Raw genomic sequence first — 17,313 nt, 5'->3', positions numbered from 1 at the left:
CTCACCAATTTCTATATAAAAAAAGATATATATCCTATTCACTTACTACAATAAATGCGTAAAATTGTGTTCCATTTTAAAATCCCACTAACTCACATTTCTTACCCACTTATTTTTTTAGCATTAAAAAAAAATACTTATTAGTTATCATGTACGAGATTGGAATAAATAGAAGCGTCTTCGAGCGTATTAATTATTATTTTTTTTTCTTTTTTTATAATTTTTTTTAAACCAATGCCTTTAAGCTTAGAATATCGTTAACTTTTTCCTATTAACAAATACCCACCCCTTTTCTACTTTAGGTAATATTTTTGTTAGATTACTACTACCATAAACGAAAATCATATTGATCATTTGTGGTAGTAGCTTGATTCTAAAAGAAATTTAAAAAAAAAAAATCACATGTAGCTTTGTTGTCAGTTGTCACGATTTGGGATGTAATTTTGGGAAAGTGGTACTACAAAGGTTTAAGGGGTGGAGTTTCTTGTCACATTCACTGTCCCCATATAGAAGCACATATTATGAAATTTCTTGCATCATCACCACACAGATGATAGAAGTCCTTCTCAAAAAAAAAAAAAAAGATGATAGAAGTCGATATTATTAGTTCATAAAAAAAAAGAAGTCGATATTATTAGACAATTATTGCCTTGGAAACTTCCCACAAGACAAAAGGTAAATTGACAAGTCTAGAGAAACTTTCAAATAAGGGAATTAGGGATGGCAATGGGCCCATCAGTGCCCAAAAATTAGGTTTTTATCTTTGCTCTGTATGATTTTGTTTTACTCCATTCTTGTTCCGCTTCATATGAAGGGGAAAACTTTATCACTCTATCTCCGCTCCTTGGGACCCCACGAAGCCCGCCCCACCCCATCTTGTAAAACTCTACTTTTTTGTTAATTTGCCCTACAACTAGTACAAATTTTTTTAATGAAACATGTTTCATTAATAAAAATATACTTGAAATTACAATTAAATTTATCCCATCAAATCAAATCAATTTTTAGAAAAAATTGAATAATATATCCAAATGTTTAATAAGAGAATCATAAAAAAAAACAAAAACAAAAAAACAAAAACTCATAGTATAACACGTAACAAAATGAAGACAGAGAACCATATTGGGTAGAATAAAATAAGTTAATATTGATATATTTGTTTAAATAATAGGGTTTTAGGGTATTAAAATTTTACAATTATAATTCTTAGTAACGGGGGGCGAGGCGGGGACAGGGAGGGGCGGGGCGGGTTGGGTTTAAAAAGTCTAAACTCATTCTCACCCTACCTTGTGGTGCGGGGCTAAAATCTTGCATCATCCTTGCCCCACGACCTTTGCAGGGTGGAGAAAACCCGCGCCAGGCGAAATGGGGAGGGGTGGGTTAAGTGGGGCAGGGCAAAATTGCCATCCCTAAAGGGTATTACATGATATGTATAAGTAATGTTATCAAGAGTGGTTTGCTAAATACAATAATATAATATTACATTGTTTAGGAAAGTGACGAGATTAAGATGATGCAATATAATTTGTAATTTTAAATTACGGTAATATTATAAAAAAATAAAATAAACAAAAAACGTTAATATCAAATCACTGTAATGTGCATCACATTAAGAGCACATTACAGCGAACCAAATGTCCCCTACGATTTTACAGTTTTTACTTTTATAACAAATACATATAATTGTAATAAAAAATTTAAGATTTTCACAGCATGTTTATAACATATTTTATAACAAATTATAGGTGATTAATTGTTATTAGTTATAATTTGAACTCACCACTTGAATTAATTTTTTGCCCATCAATAATAGCCAGTAACCACCTGTCACTTAAGATTTGTTGTAAACATATTGTAAATATAGTATTAAAAACAAAGTATGGTTAATGTACTATTTTAGAAAAATTTTGACTTTATTTTTGTTAGAAATAAAAAAAGAGAGATGCTACGTCTACAATAATTTTACAACATTTTTATAATAAATCATAGGTGGTTAGTTGTTATTGGTTCAAATTTGAAAATAACACTAAGATTACTTTTTTGCCCCAATAATAACAACTAATAACAATCTGCCACTTAGAATTTGTTATAAAAATATTATAGACATATCATTTCTCGTAAAAAAAATAGCCGTTAAAATAATTAATTATTTTATTTTCAATAAAATATTTTCCTGAGGTCTAGATTAAATTGAGTGACTTGGCCGCACAGAGCCCACTGTACAATATATATATATATTAGCCATTGCAAAGAGAAACAAACAATTTTTTTTTTTTTTTTTTTGATGGGACAAACAAGTTAGAGCATTCGCACCAGCTCAGCTATAATCTTCTAAAATAGACGTACAGTATAAAATTTACACATTTTGAGCAAAAAAACACCCACATCAGTGGGTGTAAAAATATGTAAATCCATGTATATATTTCCACGAGCTACAATACCCGTGTAAATATACACGGGTATTGTAGCTCGTGTATACGTTAAAATAATATTACCATTATCAACTACCCAGCGCGCCAGAATAACCACCAACCACCAAACCCAGCGCCACCACCAACCACCGCACAGAAAATTAGACCAAAATCAACAGAAAATAAAACAAAAAATAACAGAAAATTAAACCAAAACTCACCGGTAAATCCAACCCAAAAACAGTGCTGCCGCCACCCGATCCGCCAGATCTTCCATTGCTGTCGTCGGTTGGGGTTGGGAGGCGAAGGATCAGTGGTGGAGGAAGAGAGGGAGGGGCGAAGGAAAGAGGGATGGAGAGCTGGATCGCCAGAGGGAGGCCGAATCGGTGAAGGACATCGGCGACGAGTGGATCGACGGAGAGCTGGATCGCCAGAGGGAGGCCGAATCGGTGGAGGACATCGGCGGCGAGTGGATCGACGGAGAGCTGGATCGGTTTCAGCTAATGGGTTTTGGGATTTGGAAGAGGAAGGCAGAGAGATGAGTGTAGAGAGAGAGAGCACGAAATCAGAAAATGAGTGGAAACTGAGAGGTTTCAGCTAATGGGTTTTGGGATTTGGAAGAGGAAGGCAGAGAGATGAGTGTAGAGAGAGAGAGAGCACGAAATCAGAAAATGAGTGGAAACTGAGAGGGCGCGTACTTAAGAGAGGGTAGGTAGAAATAAATAATAAAAAAATAGAGTATAATTAATATTTTATTAAAATATCTTGTAAAATAAATGAATTGATATGGGTGTTTTGTAAAAATGAATGTGTAAAATAAAAAAAGTAGATTTTTAGTGTAAAAATAAATGTGTAAAATAAATATGCTGATGTGAATGCTCTTAAATGCCAATTGATTTGCAGGTAAAACTAAAACTAAAGTAACCAAAAGTCTGGTTGGCTTCTACCCAAAAAGAAAAAGAAAAAAGTCTGGTTGTTTTTTTTTGAAAGGTAAGTCTGGTTGTTGTAATAAACTTTGTCGTCGTGTACATCATAAAAGCAAAAAGACCGTGACCATTCTCGCCCACCCAAAAATCCCAGACTCCCAAAAAGACGCAGCGAAGCGTGCCAACCAGAGAGATATTTTTCGCTTTAATACATACACAAACTCACAGAGTCACACACTCTATTATATACAGTTACTAACTTGCTATTATGCGCCGGTGGTGCGCATGGAGATAACGTACGCATCGCCCAGCGCTCCGAACCTCGCGGATTCCGGCGACTCGAATTCCAACAGTTCGATGGCGACGACGTTGACCCGACCCGTCAAGATCATTCCCTTGCTGCACCCGAACACGGCGAGTTCGAGTTCGAGTTCGGGTTCGGGGTCTGGTTCTTTTCTTAGCGCGCTTTTCTCGAAGTGGAAGACGAAGGTTCGGCGAATGAGTTGGCACAATTGGATCGAGCTCTTCCTCCCTTGTTACCGTTGGATTCGGACTTACAAATGGAGAGAGTACTTGCAGGTCGATCTCATGTCCGGTACCACCGTCGGCGTCATGCTCGTCCCGCAGGTGATCCTTCTCTCTCTCTCTGTTTCTTAAATCAATTACGGCAACTAAGATTTCGGTGATTTTAGTTTCTGTTTGGATGGTGAGAAAATGGACGAAAAGGACGGAAGAGAGAATTTCGTATTCAATTTATTCAACTAAGCTGGACTCTTGCTTTATGATCATTTATTCATTTATTTTTTCTTTACGTTGAGCATAATGAAATTACTGGCTGTTTTTTATTTTTTCCCTGTGATTTCTCGGGAACCAAACGGAGTGTTTTATGATTTTCATCGTTTTGAACATGTTTGTTGTTGATTTGGTTGGTAGAGTTAAGCACTGAGATTTGTGTGATTTTTGTTTCTGTTTGGTTGATGAGAAAATTGAGGGAAAAAGACAGAGGAGAGAATTTCGTATTGAATTTATTTTGTTCGGTCTCAGCTTAATTAAAGCTGGATTGTTCTTTATAATCCTTTTTTATTTATTGGGAATAATGAAATTAATGGAAATTATATTGCTGTTTTTTTTTTTTCCTGTGATTTCTCGGAATCCAAACGGAGTAGTATATGATTTTCATCGTTTTTGAGGTCTTTAACTGTTGATGATTGGACAGATTTCTGCGATTTACTTCGGCGATTTTGTCCAAAGTCATAGTCCAGTTGTCATAATTGACGTTGAAATAAGTGAAAAGTTCATATGTGGGAAAATCAGAATTTTTTTTTAAAATTTTTTTGGGTTTGATATGATATCTGATGTGGTTTAGGCTAATTTTCATAGGTATGGATGATTTTTCATAATTTATTTTTGCTTTTTAAAAAAAAAAAAGTTTTGATTACTGTTTATTCACTATTACAGACCTGTGTCAAAGATTATGATGATGACTGTAATTTCTTTGTTTTGTTTGAACGAAGTGATGACTGTAATTTTTAAACTAATTATGGTTTAGTAAAGTTGGCACTGCTTTGACTTGAGATTTGGTTGTGATGTGTTAAGCACTTGGATTATTGTTGATTGGTTAGGCAAACCCGTGAAGCATCTTTTTTTTTAAAAACTAATTTACTCACATATTTTAATTACATGTATTGGGTGCAAGTTCAATTTTTTGACTGTTTCTTGTGAATGACAGGCAATGTCTTATGCAAAATTAGCTGGGCTTGATCCAATATACGGACTTTGTAAGTGCATAACCAAATCTCATGTAACTAAAATTTATGAGTTGCTTTTGTATTGAGAGTATTGAGAAATATTGTCTTGAATTTTCTTTTCGTAAGTTACACATGTAAGCAATGGGTTTTGAATCCGGGACCTTACCCTCCACCTATTCTTATAAGAGGGAGAAATGCCATTTTAGCTATTACTCATTTGCAAGAAATATTGTCTTTATCCATTTTGGCAATTATATTCAGATGGTTTCAAGTTGGGGAGGTGAAAGAGTTAAAAGCATGAGTAGAAAGATTATAATTTTTAAAGATGCAGCCAAGAGCTTTATAGCTCAGTGGCATTGTTTGGTCTCTTTATGAGGAGAACCAAGGTTCGAATTCCCTCTCCCCCCACTTGTTGTAACAGTTGAATTATCAATTTTTTTCTAAGATGTAAGAGGTGAGAGACATTAAAATTGAAAGGGTGAATGGTAAAAATAAGATCCATGTATCTGGCCTTGTTCAGTTTGAGTTGAGTTTATTAGAATGGAAAATACTTTCTGGTAAAATTGTAAAGTTTTGAACTTTGATATTTGATTTGGCTCTACTGTACTTCTACTTGATGATGCACTGACAGTTTTGCATATTTGGCATACGTTAATTATGAGTAAATTTTCATACTGAAAATTGTTATTTTATTATCTTTATTTTTTATTATACCTCATTACTTTACATCTATAAAAAAAATACCTTAGTACTTTACATAAATATCTGAATTGTGTCCTTATTTCTATATCATATCTGCTTATTTAATTTTGGGTTTGTGACTTGATTTTGTAAGGCAGACTCTGGTTTTGTGCCTTTATTTGTGTACGCCATCTTTGGGTCATCTCGTCAGCTTGCAGTTGGTCCTGTGGCCCTGGTTTCTCTCCTGGTCTCCAATGTCTTAGGTGGAATTGTTGATTCATCTGATGAGTTATACACAGAACTTGCAATATTATTGGCGCTTATGGTTGGGATAATGGAATGCATAATGGGGCTCTTAAGGTTCAGCTTATCATTCTCTTCATGGAATAAGTTACAGCATTAAATTTGTGCTGAATTTGTTGACTATTTTGTTCATATAGAACAATATATCTTATACACCAATTTTGACTCTTTGCTTGTGCGGGTCATGATATTACCAAACATAATTCTTAAGCTGTATAATGACATTTTTTATCTCATGAGGAGGAACATTTGGAGTTTAGAGAATTTTTGTTAGATAGATGGCATTTTCTAAATTTGTTTGTATTATTACATAAACCGACCACTAAGCATCTACCTTGTCTTTTCTTTTTTTGATAAACACATTTAGTTTTTTTTTTAAGAACAAATAGTTGTTATAATAATAGTTATTCTCAAATTTTCTGATTTATTTTAATAAATATATACTCTGATATTTTGATGCCTTTTATAACTAATGCATCTATTCTTTGAACTTTCAGGCTGGGGTGGCTTATTCGTTTCATCAGCCACTCTGTAATTTCTGGCTTTACAACTGCTTCAGCTGTTGTAATTGCCCTATCTCAAGCAAAATACTTTCTGGGCTATGATATAGTACGGAGTAGCAAGATTGTGCCATTGATTGAGAGTATCATAGCTGGAGCAGATGGGGTATGCTTTGGATGCGGTGGTATACCCTTTGCATATTAGTTTATTCATATCTCTGCATCTTCAGTAGAAATGTTGGTTTTGCCCTTTTCTTTGATTAAATACTTTATGAGTTGGTTTATACTAACTACTAACAAGTTGATACCAGACTTCAAATAGAAAGTTTAAAGTTCTGCATGTTCTATTGAGTGAAATCGTTTATTTCTATTTATAAGATTTATTTAGCACAAACAATTTAAATCCTTCTGCAAGTATGCCTTTTGCATTGACTCTTTTGTAATTTTTTATGAGGAATCAGAAAACTCTAAATATCTTATAGTTACACATATATTCCACGTACTGTAATTTGTAATGGTATTTTCTCCTGAATTTCTAAACCAGTCAAGTAAAGTCAATTTTTATGTAGGTTTTGTCATAATTTTTTCTAAAGGAAATATATGGGGATCTATAGGTAAAGTCCAAGCATATATATGTATATATATAAATTTCAGTACCTTTTCTGTACATATTTGCTCTTTTGTAGAAGAATGTACTAGATTAGAGACAATGTATAATTGAAGAAGACCATCGCAGTCAGTGGTTTTTTAACCAATAGAAGCCCGTCAAAAATTTGAGATTTTATATATATATATATATAAATGAGTTCAAGTTACACCTAGTATAAGATCTAGTGGTAAAAAAAAAAAAAAAAAAAATTATATATAAATGAGTTCAAGTTACACCTAGTGTAAGATCTAGTGGTTAAAAAAAAAAAAAAAAACTCATTATTGCTCATTACCACCTCATTTATTTTCTCCCTATTTACAAATTTCCACACTTGTTCTCAAAATGTGCTTACACTGTCTCTCTAGCCTCATCTGCTCTCTCCTCTTATGCACCCTTTCATGGCCCAAATTTGAATCTTTCTCCTTCACCGCTCCGGACGCAAATTCCACGTCCATGGCCATAAGGTGGGTCACTGATAGTGAAAAAAGCTGCTGCCGCCCGACATCAATAATAGACATTGTTAAATTTTTTATGGGACTCCAAAGCTTTCAATATTTATTATTGTTACCACGCATACACTTCTTAAAAAGATCTAAAGCTCTTTTTTGGTTGTGACAACTGACAATTTAACAATGTCTAAGGTGGAAACAACAAAGGCAGAAAATCCTTAGTGAGCTACAAAATGTGGAAGGCGAGAACCTCAAACCTTTTACAAATTAAATTGCTACATGGAACAACAAAACAAGAATGCACAACCAGAAAAGATCCTTAGATCTTTTTAAGAAGTGTGTGTGTGGTAGCAATAATTAAAATTGAAAGCTTTTTAAGTCCCATAAAAAATTTAACAATGTCTGTTAGCCTTTTCAGTATCAAGAAAGGAAAACCCACAAACCTCATAGGTAATATCGGTGTCTGGCAGTTGCGGCTTTTTTTGCTGTCGGTAACACACCCTATGGCCGTGGAGGTGGAATTTGTGTTGGGAGCGGTGGAGGAGAAAGGTTCAGATTTGGGCCATGAGAGGGTACATAGGAGGAGAGAGCAGATGATGCTAGAGAGAGAATGTGAGAATGTTTTGGGAGTAGAGCCAGGTATGGAAATTCGTAAATAAGGGATAATAAATGAGGTGGTAATCAGCATTAATGAGTTCCTTTTTTTGACCATTAGATCTACTTAAATCTAATGGTGTAGAAAAGGTGCAACTCTAACCAATCTCATATATATATATATATTTATATATTTTGCCTAAGATGAGATGTGGAGGCTTTTAGGAAAAGCTTGGATGTAAGGCAAATCAGTTCAAACCTAGTTTTTGACTTTAAAAGTTGTAGAAGTTGGTTTGAAATATGAAATTACAAAAATAGGAAGTTAAACTGAGTTGAAAAAAGGGAAAATGGGTGTAATTTACTTTATGGTTAGTTTCCACCAGTGCCTTGGCAACTTCACTCTGCAATATTATCTAACTAGCCATGGTAGCCATTCAATATGCATAACTGAATATTTCCCATGCTAAGGTATTCATTTGACAGTCATCTATGTTGCCTGTTATATTCACTTATCAATTCCTTTTTTAACTACAACAGGTTTTTCCTTTTGTAGTTTTCATGGCCCCCTTTTGTAATGGGATCCATCATTCTTGCAATACTTGTGATCATGAAGCACCTGGTATGAGTTTATTATTGTCTTTCTTTTGAAGGAAGATTAGTCTTCAACAGGAATTTACTTATGATTTTGGTATTTCATGTCTAGGGAAAATCAAGGAAGTACTTGCGATTCCTCAGAGCTGCAGGTCCCCTCACAGCAGTTGTTTTGGGTACAACTTTTGTGAAAATATTTCATCCAGCTTCCATATCTTTGGTGAGAATGGCATATATTAGACTCACTTTTAATCATTAGGTATTGAATCTAGTAATATAGTCATGGATCTAGAATAATGAACTAAAGACCACATTTTATGTTTGCTCACGTAATGTCAACCAGAAATTAGCATTCACGAATCCACCATCAAAAAATAATCTGCTAAACATCTATGAAATTTTCATCTACATAATTTGGATCAAATCTTAATTGACTAGATAATTAGAAGTTCAGATTCCTCTTTTCCTACAGAAACATATCTTTCACTTCTTTTCCAACATGATGAAATTGTATTTTCTAGAGCTTAATTTTAGGGATAATGTTTAACATGCTACAACATTTCACTTGTAATTATTGGTTATCAAAAAATGAAAATAAATAAAATAAATTTTTCCGGGGAACCAAGCACAGATTAATATCGAAGTCCGATTTTTAAGGATCTTTAGCTCAAATTTTACTTTCTCCTTCCATAAAAAAAGAGATTACAGTGAGGTCATGGTTCAAAACCTATCGAGTGATGTGTAATTAGCAATTACCAATGAAATATTGAAGAGTCAATTGTAGAAATTAACTTTTCATTGATTAGCTTTTGGAATTGAAAAATTGGAAATTACAACTATTTGATGGGTTTATTAAATTGATTCTTGAAACTATAATTTTTGTCCACTAGACCCGTAAAAGTGGGAGTTTGGTGTACTAAGTACCTCCTTGTTTTTAGTGATGTTAAATAACTTTGTATGGTGATTAAACCACATCTAATAGCAAATGTGTTTTATGAAGAATATGATGAATGGTTGTATTTTTTATTTAGAAACTTACATTGTTGCATCTACTTCACTGTTTTTGTGAATTTATCAAAATATCACTTGATCCCAAAAGCTTAAACTATTAGTAAATGGTGAATTAATTATTTAACTATTATTCTAACACTCCCTTTAACTAGCCCTTATAAGTGTGGCTCAAGACATGAGATTTTTAACTTCTTATATGGGAGGTAGAGTGGAGTCCGATTTTTAAGGATCTTTAGCTCAAATTTTACTTTCTCCTTCCATAAAAAAAGAGATTACAGTGAGGTCATGGTTCAAAACCTATCGAGTGATGTGTAATTAGCAATTACCAATGAAATATTGAAGAGTCAATTGTAGAAATTAACTTTTCATTGATTAGCTTTTGGAATTGAAAAATTGGAAATTACAACTATTTGATGGGTTTATTAAATTGATTCTTGAAACTATAATTTTTGTCCACTAGACCCGTAAAAGTGGGAGTTTGGTGTACTAAGTACCTCCTTGTTTTTAGTGATGTTAAATAACTTTGGATGGTGATTAAACCACATCTAATAGCAAATGTGTTTTATGAAGAATATGATGAATGGTTGTATTTTTTATTTAGAAACTTACATTGTTGCATCTACTTCACTGTTTTTGTGAATTTATCAAAATATCACTTGATCCCAAAAGCTTAAACTATTAGTAAATGGTGAATTAATTATTTAACTATTATTCTAACACTCCCTTTAACTAGCCCTTATAAGTGTGGCTCAAGACATGAGATTTTTAACTTCTTATATGGGAGGTAGAGTGGAGATGGTTCAAACTCAGGACTACCTGCTTTGATACTATGATAAATTATCATTTATCCCAAAAGTTTAAGCTGGTAGGAAAGAGTTAAGTTAATCATTTAGCCATTATTCTAACAATATCATTATACAGGGAGTTGAAAAGACTTGGAAAAGAAGAACCATTTTGGGTCTCTAGCTTCATCATAATATGTTGATTAGATAAACTAGATGTTAAAAGTTATAATTAAACGGATTTTATTACACTGGCACTAGAACTTTAATATGAGCTATTAAAGATATGTCATTATGATACTTCCCGAGATAATAGTATGCATGTACAAGTGTGCAGGAGATAGGGAGATAACAGAACCCCAAACTTCTGCTTATAAACATGCATTTGCTTTCACTTTAGTATTAAAACAAGTAATAATTTTTTCCTCTGATCATTCAAAGCTTCTATTGTATCCTCTACAAGTTGTGGAGAAAAATTAACTAAAATATAATTTTGGCAAAGAATGCATTGAGTATGAGAAGCACCTATGTCGATATGCGATCTGTTCACAGAGGTTTGAGATGGAAAATGGATGTTTTTGGAGAGAAGAAGTGGGGATTGGAATCCAAACCAATAACTTATACTTGTGGAAAACAGAAATCTTAAGTTCAAATTGCTTGTCAATTATTCATATATGTTTTGTATGTTCCATTTAGTTGTCTTTGTGTTCTTTCATGAAAGATGTATCCTATATAACTTAGGCATATATTTTTAACATGACTGATAAAAGATTCTTGGTGCTGTTTTAGGTAGGAGATATACCTCAGGGCCTTCCAAAATTTTCTATACCTAAAAGTTTTGGGTATGCATTGTCTTTGATTCCTACTGCAGCTCTCATCACTGGTGTAGCTATACTGGTAAGACAAGTTATGTTAATTATTACTCCTGTAATATTTTAGTTTTATTACTACTGTATTTACAAATATATATATATATATATTTTTTTTTTGAAATCTAGGAATCTGTGGGGATTGCAAAAGCGTTAGCAGCAAAGAATGGGTATGAGTTGGATTCAAATCAAGAGGTAATGCTTCTAAAAAAAAAAAATGAAAATGGAAATGTTTTGTGCCTGTCTTTGGTGCATGACTTTTTTTTTCCTAAATATTTGCCGGCTTAAGCATGAAGGTCTGCGCATTGTGTGGGTGTGCATGTGTGGTGTGTTTGTGTGCGCGCCCAACTTGGATAATGTTAAATATTGCATGACATTCTTTTCAATATAATTTGTTGGCTTAAGCATGAAGTCATTACTGTGAACCATATATAAACACACTTATTCCTCACAAAAAAAAAAAGAAAAAAAGAAAAAACAGAAACGTGCTTGTGTTCTGCTATTTATAGCAGTATAAAATCTAAATTTTCCATGGGGTTTTCAAACATTTGTTGCATGCATCATTTGGAACAATTGGGGCTCAAATCTTAACTTTTGAAAGCATGCTTTTATTTAATCTTCATGGTAAATTTTTGTTTTTGAAGCATGTCCTTGCTATGTTTCATGTGGTTGAATAATTTTATTGGTTTATAGGAATGAAGTTTTAACTACAAATATGTAAGTAGATGCTCATATTACAAGAATGATGTCAACATTGTGTTCTATTTTTCTACTACTTGGGTAATGAGCTAACAAGGGGTGACAACATTGAATTGGGGACTGAATTTTCAGCAATAGATAAAATTTTCACCAGTGGGATTAATGGACTGAATACCTGGTCTCTTCGTTATGACAATTAACTTCTCTTTCTCATAAAAAGTACTATTTTTTTCTTCTCTGCATCTTTTACTACAGATCTCCCATTTTGTTTGTTTGTTTGTTTTGTTTTTTTTCCCCGCTTTTGCCCCAATAAATTAAAATGGGAAGTTTCATATAAGAATAGTTGTGGATGCACTGAAATTGGTATCATGAACTTGTTTATCATATGGTGCTTTGGATATCAATGTGCTACATATTGACCATTTTTAATTCATAGGAATGCATTACTCAACGTAATAAAAGATGAGAAAGATATGAACTTTGTATTTGCATTGGTTATGGAAGTTTGCATACTAAACATTATTATTTATTTTAAAAATGAATGCTGTATTATGTGCGTGTGGGCGCATGCCCAGGGGAGAAGGGGGGGGGGGGGTGGCTGTGGAGGGAAGAACTGGGTTGTGAAAGGTCTTTTATGATAGTAATTAGTATTTTTAGTAATAGGACATTATGTAATCATTATTTTGAGCAAAGAAATTTCTAATAAATCTTCTATTTGTTTGAAACAGTTGTTTGGTCTTGGAGTAGCCAACGTTATTGGTTCATTCTTTTCAGCATACCCCACCACAGGTGATACTTCTGTGAGGTTCTAAGAGCTGCAAACATGAGTCCAAGATTAAAAATTAACTGAGTGTTGACAGAAATGATCCATTTCATTTTTTTTTGTAATTCTTTTATAACAAAAGTTTTGATATAATGTCCTGTTTATAAAAGTATGTTCATGTATTTTGAATGCAGGTTCCTTTTCCAGGTCTGCTGTGAATCATGAAAGTGGAGCAAAAACTGGCTTAGCTGGAATTGTTACAGCAATCATAATGGGCTGTGCCCTTTTATTTTTGACTCCATTGTTTGAATATATACCCCAGGTTTGTTTCTACTATAATACATTTCTTTTCTCAGTTGGGATTGTAAATTGTAAATTCCAGGCAATACTTGATAGCATATTCCACCATATCTTCTCCTATAATGGAACAGAATAGTTTGCTTATTAAATTATCAGTGGATTGTTATAGAATCCAAAAAGATGAGGGAGGGTCGCTTGAGATGGTTTGGTAATGTTCAAAGGAGTGCGAGTAATGAACCCGTAAGAAAGAGTTAGTCAATCCACATTAAGGGAATGAAAAAAGGTAGAGGAAGGCCAAAAATAACATTAGTAGAAGTAATTAAAAAAGACATGTCAACTAGGGGAGTACAAAGAGCATGAATTTAAATAGGATAGAATAGAGAAAAAGAATTCATATGGCCTACCAAATCTATTTTGTCAAGGATCTATAGCCGACCCCAAATTTTGGGACTAAGGCTCATTGTTGTTATTGTATTGTTATAGAATCTGTGGCCTAGTGAAGTATTTTATAAAACGTGAGATCATACCTTCACTGCTGGTTTCTGGGTTTTTATGTATTTATCTATTTATTTTATAAATCTACTCTTACTTTCAAACTTTTAATGAGTGCATTATTTGGAATGTTAACTGTGGGATCTGTGTTCTCTGTGATCTCAGTGTGTTCTCGCTGCCATTGTGATCTCTGCTGTAATGGGTCTGGTGAGTATTCTATAATTCCATGCTAAGGATGTTTATTGATGAGGGTGTTTACATTATCAGTTTCCTTTTTCTTGTTAGACATTGGATGTAGTGTTTTGCAGTCTGTGTTGACATTCTTCAAGACTAGAACTGGTTACCGCCGGTTACCATGTTCAGATCACAACTCTTTACCTTTTTGTTTGGATGTATTATTCCAGGTGGATTATAATGAGGCTATTTTTTTATGGCGAGTTGATAAGAAAGATTTTCTTCTTTGGACCATTACTTGCATTACAACATTGTTCCTTGGTATTGAGATCGGTGTCCTTGTTGGGGTGAGTACTTGAAGCAGTTTGCTATGTTAGTTTGTTGTGGGACTCAGATAATAATCAATGCAATATATATGAAAAGCTTTTTTCAACACTTTTTTGGGATTTGTTCTTTGAACTCCCAAAATGGGATCAAAAGAGAATTTTAGAATATTGCATCTGATAATAATCTGAGTTCCATGCATATATTCTGAATGCCTTCTTGAGCTCTATTTACACCAATGTTTTTTTGGTTCAGGACTAACTGTGAACATTTATAATGAATTGATAAATTGAGTATGTCCACTTTTGTGCAAAATGAATATTTCACATAACAATCCTGCGATATTTGAATTAGTGTGACCTAGAGAAGACTGGTAGATATACCTTATATAAAAGCGGGTTTGTGTTGCATGATTGTCTCTATGAACCTGGAAGAAATACATCTTTAGTCTTTACGATTTTAAAATGTTTTTGAAACTGTAGGTTGGTGCTTCGCTTGCTTTTGTTATCCATGAATCAGCAAATCCACATATTGGTAAGTGGCTTAATTTTATCACAGGGTCTATGCGTATTTTACCCAAGCCATGGTGCTCCTTTTATTAGAGCATATAATGCATATGCTTGCTTTGTGTTTTTAATCTGTGGTATAGTCAATATTCATTATTGTTGTTGTCGTTTTATTTCTATAAATTTAATTTTTTATATTTCTGTTGATCAAGCCTTCTACTCTTTGGTATCAACTGCAGCAATCTTATTTCTCATTTCTTGTTGGCAGCTTCTTAAATTTACATCCTCATGTTTTTAATAAACATTGTTAAGTCAGATTTCTTAACCACTTCCTTCTCTGTCCAAAAGACATAATTCCTTAGGGGCCTCTGGTTCAGGAAAGTTTGTTTTCCCTAGTTTGTGTGTTTGGTATATAAATAAAGCTGGAGCGCAATGCTGGCATAGTGTCTGTTTGCAATTGTATTTAGCTTCAATTTTGAATACTTCTGAACTCAGGTATACTCCTGAAATCTTCTTAGTTTTATTTTGGGGTGCATTGCAGCTGTCTTGGGCCGTCTTCCTGGCACCACTGTTTATAGAAACAGTAAACAGTATCCTGAAGCATATACATACAATGGAATTGTGATTGTTCGGATTGATGCTCCTATATATTTTGCAAATATTAGTTACATAAAGGACAGGTAAAAAATCATGCTTTCTTATATTGATCAAATTCGATAACACTGGCTTTCCCATTGTACTTGTGTTAATTCATATTTGCTTATATCACAGTTGAGTAGTGGTTGCCAGTTTCTCCAAGTTAAAAAATTAGTATTTAAGCCATCCATATGTTCTCTGTCAGGCTACGGGAATATGAAGTTGATGTTGATAGATCTACTAGTCGTGGGCCAGAAGTTGAAAGAATTTATTTTGTCATTATAGAGTTGGCACGTAAGTCTTTACTCATCCACTTTACGTTCTATTAGATGTTAGTCATATCCACTGTAAAGATGTTAGATGTATTCTGTATTATCCCTTTTTTTTGTAAGTATATTTCATATTATGCTAAAAAAATAAGTGTTTATATTTTTCAACTCTTTATTGAAGCCAAAAAAGAAGAAGAAACTCTTTATTGAAGCAAGAAATATTCGCTGTTGAAGGAAAGAGTTGAATATGGTTTATATAAACTATACAATTTTTTGATTTAACTGCTTCCATCTGAAGTTCTGTTTTACATGCGATCCTCTAAAGCTTTTTTATATGCAATACTCCTTTCCCTTATTCATTATATTACTTTCCATGGCTTCAGCTGGTATCATCCATACATATTCTGATTCTAGGACTTTTGTTGGGTGGTTTCCTATTCTGCAAAATTCACAAGATCTTTTTACGTCATGAAGTTAATTAGTTCCTCAATACAGTACTCAAGTGCATCCTAGTAATGCCCTCTCAAATAAATAAATAAAATAAATAAAACTGCATGCTAGTAATGTGGTTCATATGAAGGTTACAGTACCAGCATAGTCTCAGATGCTTAATGCTTGGAAATTTTTAATGATGTGACTAGATATTAATTATTATGAGTTGTTAACATAAATAATTTTCTATTACAAATACCTTGGATTGTCCTCCCTCATTGATTGCCAGTTCAAAGTGAGTTATGGACAGTATAAACTCTTTTGACTTCCTTAGTCTCCACTATACCTGCCAAATTTGCTCACATAATTTATCAAAATTAGGTTCCTATATTTACATTCCAAAATTTTCTTATTGTTATTGCAGCTGTGACATATATAGACTCCAGTGCTGTTCAGGCTTTGAAGGACTTGTATCAGGAGTACAAATTACGGGACATCCAGGTTCAGTGCCCCTCTTGTTGAAGTTTATAAATGTTTTCTTTAGAATCTCTTGATACCATAATGTCATTGGCTGCATCTTGGATCTTTGCAGATTGCCATTTCCAATCCAAACCGCGAAGTTCTGCTCACCTTATCTAGATCTGGTGTTGTAGAGCTGATTGGTAAAGAGTGGTACTTTGTGAGAGTGCATGATGCTGTTCAAGTATGCCTTCAGCATGTTCAGAGCTTAAAAGAAACATCTAAGACACCAGGTCCCTTACTTGATGATAAGCCAGCCTTGTTTCAGAGGTTATTGAGACAGAGAGGGGAGGATTTGTTGGTTTCTGTTTTGGAGTCGGGCAGCCAAAATCCCTTAACTTCGAAGGACAGTGACCCTCAATTGGAGCCATTGTTATCTCGGAAGTCATGAGAATTGCTTGATTAAGCAAATATAAATAATGCCAATATTTTTGCAAGGCAGTGCTTGTAATTGGTATGATCAGATTTTTAGATTGTTTCTTGTAATTAGGCTCTTTTGTTGTAAAGTATAATACAAACAACTGTGTAGCTCTTTAGAATTCTTGTATGTAATGCACATTTGTCTAGGTTGCATTGCTCCTCTCCCATCTGTATGTGCTTTTATGAATGCAAGGTTTGTATTTCACATTCAAAATAAGCCTCATTTATGAAATTTTTGAGCACAACTATGTTAAAAAATCTCAAA

At 33.6% G+C, this 17,313-nt stretch overlaps 1 protein-coding gene across 1 annotated transcript; it reads left to right on the top strand.

Annotated features, from left to right (window-relative positions):
* Nucleotides 1–3,426: 3,426 nt before the first annotated feature.
* LOC112035695 (sulfate transporter 4.1, chloroplastic) lies at nucleotides 3,427–17,313 on the top strand. Its single transcript, XM_024068529.2, has 17 exons — nucleotides 3,427–3,964; nucleotides 5,067–5,115; nucleotides 5,925–6,126; nucleotides 6,567–6,735; nucleotides 8,815–8,880; nucleotides 8,965–9,072; nucleotides 11,435–11,542; nucleotides 11,644–11,709; nucleotides 12,942–13,002; nucleotides 13,171–13,298; nucleotides 13,934–13,975; nucleotides 14,173–14,289; nucleotides 14,749–14,800; nucleotides 15,314–15,452; nucleotides 15,614–15,702; nucleotides 16,534–16,610; nucleotides 16,702–17,313. The coding sequence occupies exons 1-17, from the start codon at nucleotides 3,623–3,625 to the stop codon at nucleotides 17,017–17,019; spliced, it is 2,133 nt and encodes a 710-aa protein (XP_023924297.2). The 5' UTR covers nucleotides 3,427–3,622; the 3' UTR covers nucleotides 17,020–17,313.

This window comes from Quercus suber, unplaced genomic scaffold (assembly GCF_002906115.3).
Source record: "Quercus suber isolate HL8 unplaced genomic scaffold, Cork oak 2.0 scaffold_23, whole genome shotgun sequence".
Lineage (NCBI taxonomy): Eukaryota > Viridiplantae > Streptophyta > Magnoliopsida > Fagales > Fagaceae > Quercus > Quercus suber.
The sequence above is the reverse complement of the archived record's forward strand: the minus strand, read 5'-3'. Positions and strand labels throughout refer to the sequence as shown.